This window comes from Entamoeba dispar, genomic scaffold, assembly GCF_000209125.1.
Source record: "Entamoeba dispar SAW760 scf_1105229462221 genomic scaffold, whole genome shotgun sequence".
Taxonomy (NCBI): Eukaryota; Evosea; order Mastigamoebida; family Endamoebidae; genus Entamoeba; species Entamoeba dispar.
The window spans coordinates 1-2047 of record NW_001855084.1 but is presented as its reverse complement, the minus strand read 5'-3'; the positions used below and the strand labels follow the sequence as shown (position 1 = coordinate 2047).

Genomic DNA, 2047 nt, shown 5'->3' with positions numbered 1-2047 from the left:
TTATGTATTAAGAATTATACATCTTACTGATATTAAACTATTTCATATTTATTTATCAATTCAATATAATCAATGTGAATTTTGATACTTCTTTATAAAATCAATTTCAATTATGAATATTTCTATACATTTAATATCTTCTTTCTTATTTTATTTGTATTATATCTATTATCTAATTTTGTATATTCTTTTATATTTCATTTCAAGATCATGGAATAAACATTCCAATTTGTGCCATAATAACACATAATCCAATCATTCTTAAATATGTTGATTTTCCTCCCATATTTGGTCCTGTAATATTTTGAAATCTTGTTTCTTTTCTATTAATATCAATATCATTTTCAATAAATGTATTTATACTATTATTTTCAATTAATGGATGTCTTGCTTTTTTAATTTTAATAATTCCTTTTTCACTTTCATTCTTGGTTTAGCATATCCTTGATTATTATCATTAGAAACTGTAGCAAATGATTGAATACAATCAATATATCCAATAATATTTTCTAATTCTTTAAATGTTTCTTTATATCCTTCAATTACTTTATTAATTTCTTCTATAAATTTTTTATTAATTTCTTCTTCTTTTAAATTAAGTTTATCTCTTTTAACATTAAGTGTTTGCATTTCTTTAAATGTAAATTTACATTCTCCTTTAAGTGTTTGAATAATAGTATACTTTTTATTCTTTTTAACTTCTTTTTCATTACTTTTAGATACTCTTAATATTAAATTATTATTATGTTCAATTATTTTAATTTTATCTGTTTTAATATTAAGATCATTTGCTGCTTGTTCTAAACATTTTTCAAAAAGTTCTTCTACTTTTTTATGATTTTCTCTTATTTTTTGAAGTCCTTCATCAAAGTCTTCTCTTATTTTAAATACATGATTTTTTGTTTCTTCAATGTCAATAAGTGTTACTACCATTTCTTCAAATTTTTCCATTTCTTCTGAAATTCTTTCTAATGCTTCTATTATTTCTTTTTCTATTTCTTTGTTATTCATTTCTTTTAATTCTTCTTTGATACTTTTACTAATTCTTACTGCTTCATATAATTTGACAATACTTTCTAAATCACTTTTATTTATCCCTTTTATTAACTTCTCTAAATCTGGCATTATTGCTAATTCTTCATTTTTGATTTTTAATCGAATCTCTGAGTTCTCATAAAACCCTTCTACTAATTCTAGTCGTTTATTTATCTTATCCTTATCTATTAATGGTTGTCTAATCCATTCTTTTATCATCTTTTCTCCTATCTTTGTATGTGTTCTATTTAAATGTTTAAATAGTGTCATTTCTTTTTTATCTCCAAACAAGTGAAGTCCTTCAATAGCTTCTTCTTCAATTATCATTCCATTGTCTATTGTAACTTCCTCCATTCTTTATTATTTTTCTTTTTTTTTCTTTTTTTTCTCTTTTATTTCAGATTTTTTCATTGTAAGGGATAACAATTTTTATTGATTCATTCTTGATAATATTCATAAGTATTATAATGAAAACAAAACATGACATTACCATTCAAGGGAATATAGAATAATGAAGAGGTAGTAGTAAATGTATAATAAGAAAGGAATAGAAAAAGGGATTAAAAGAGAATAAGAATAAGAATATAAAATGGAGTGAACAGAAAGATAATATAGATAACACAAATAAGAAATAAAAAACATTAACAAAGAAAATAAAAAGAAATAAAAGAAAACAAAATAAGAGATAAAGAAAAATAATAATTAGAAGAAAAGTATATTCAAAATAAAATAAAATGAATATAGAGAAAGTTAAAGAAAGAAATCAAGTAAAGAACAAAAAAAGATAATAAAGAAAAGAAAGAAGTAAACAAAAGGTATAAAAAATAAAGAACAATAAATAAGAAAGATACAAAAAAGAATAAATAAAGAATGAATGATGTTTTACAATAAAATTAATAAATAAGAATTGAAAAAGAAATTAAAAATAAAAAAATAGAAAATAAAAATGAATAATAAAATAAAATATAATAAATATTAATTAATTATAATTATAGATAAATAACAATAATAA

General features: G+C 20.1%; 1 protein-coding gene across 1 annotated transcript, besides 8 other annotated features; it reads right to left on the bottom strand.

Annotated features, from left to right (window-relative positions):
* Positions 1 to 208: 208 nt before the first annotated feature.
* On the bottom strand, positions 209 to 1389 carry EDI_063370 (DNA mismatch repair protein mutS, putative; the record flags this gene model as incomplete). Its single annotated transcript, XM_001739531.1, has 2 exons — positions 209 to 427; positions 466 to 1389. The coding sequence occupies 2 exons, from the start codon at positions 1387 to 1389 to the stop codon at positions 209 to 211; spliced, it is 1143 nt and encodes a 380-aa protein (XP_001739583.1).
* Positions 547 to 581: a sequence feature (AT_rich).
* Positions 726 to 782: a sequence feature (AT_rich).
* Positions 1389 to 1433: a microsatellite.
* A 137-nt stretch (positions 1434 to 1570) lies between these two features.
* Positions 1571 to 1673: a microsatellite.
* Positions 1674 to 1681: 8 nt separating this feature from the next.
* Positions 1682 to 1774: a microsatellite.
* A 13-nt stretch (positions 1775 to 1787) lies between these two features.
* Positions 1788 to 1906: a microsatellite.
* A 15-nt stretch (positions 1907 to 1921) lies between these two features.
* Positions 1922 to 2010: a microsatellite.
* Positions 2011 to 2047: a sequence feature (AT_rich).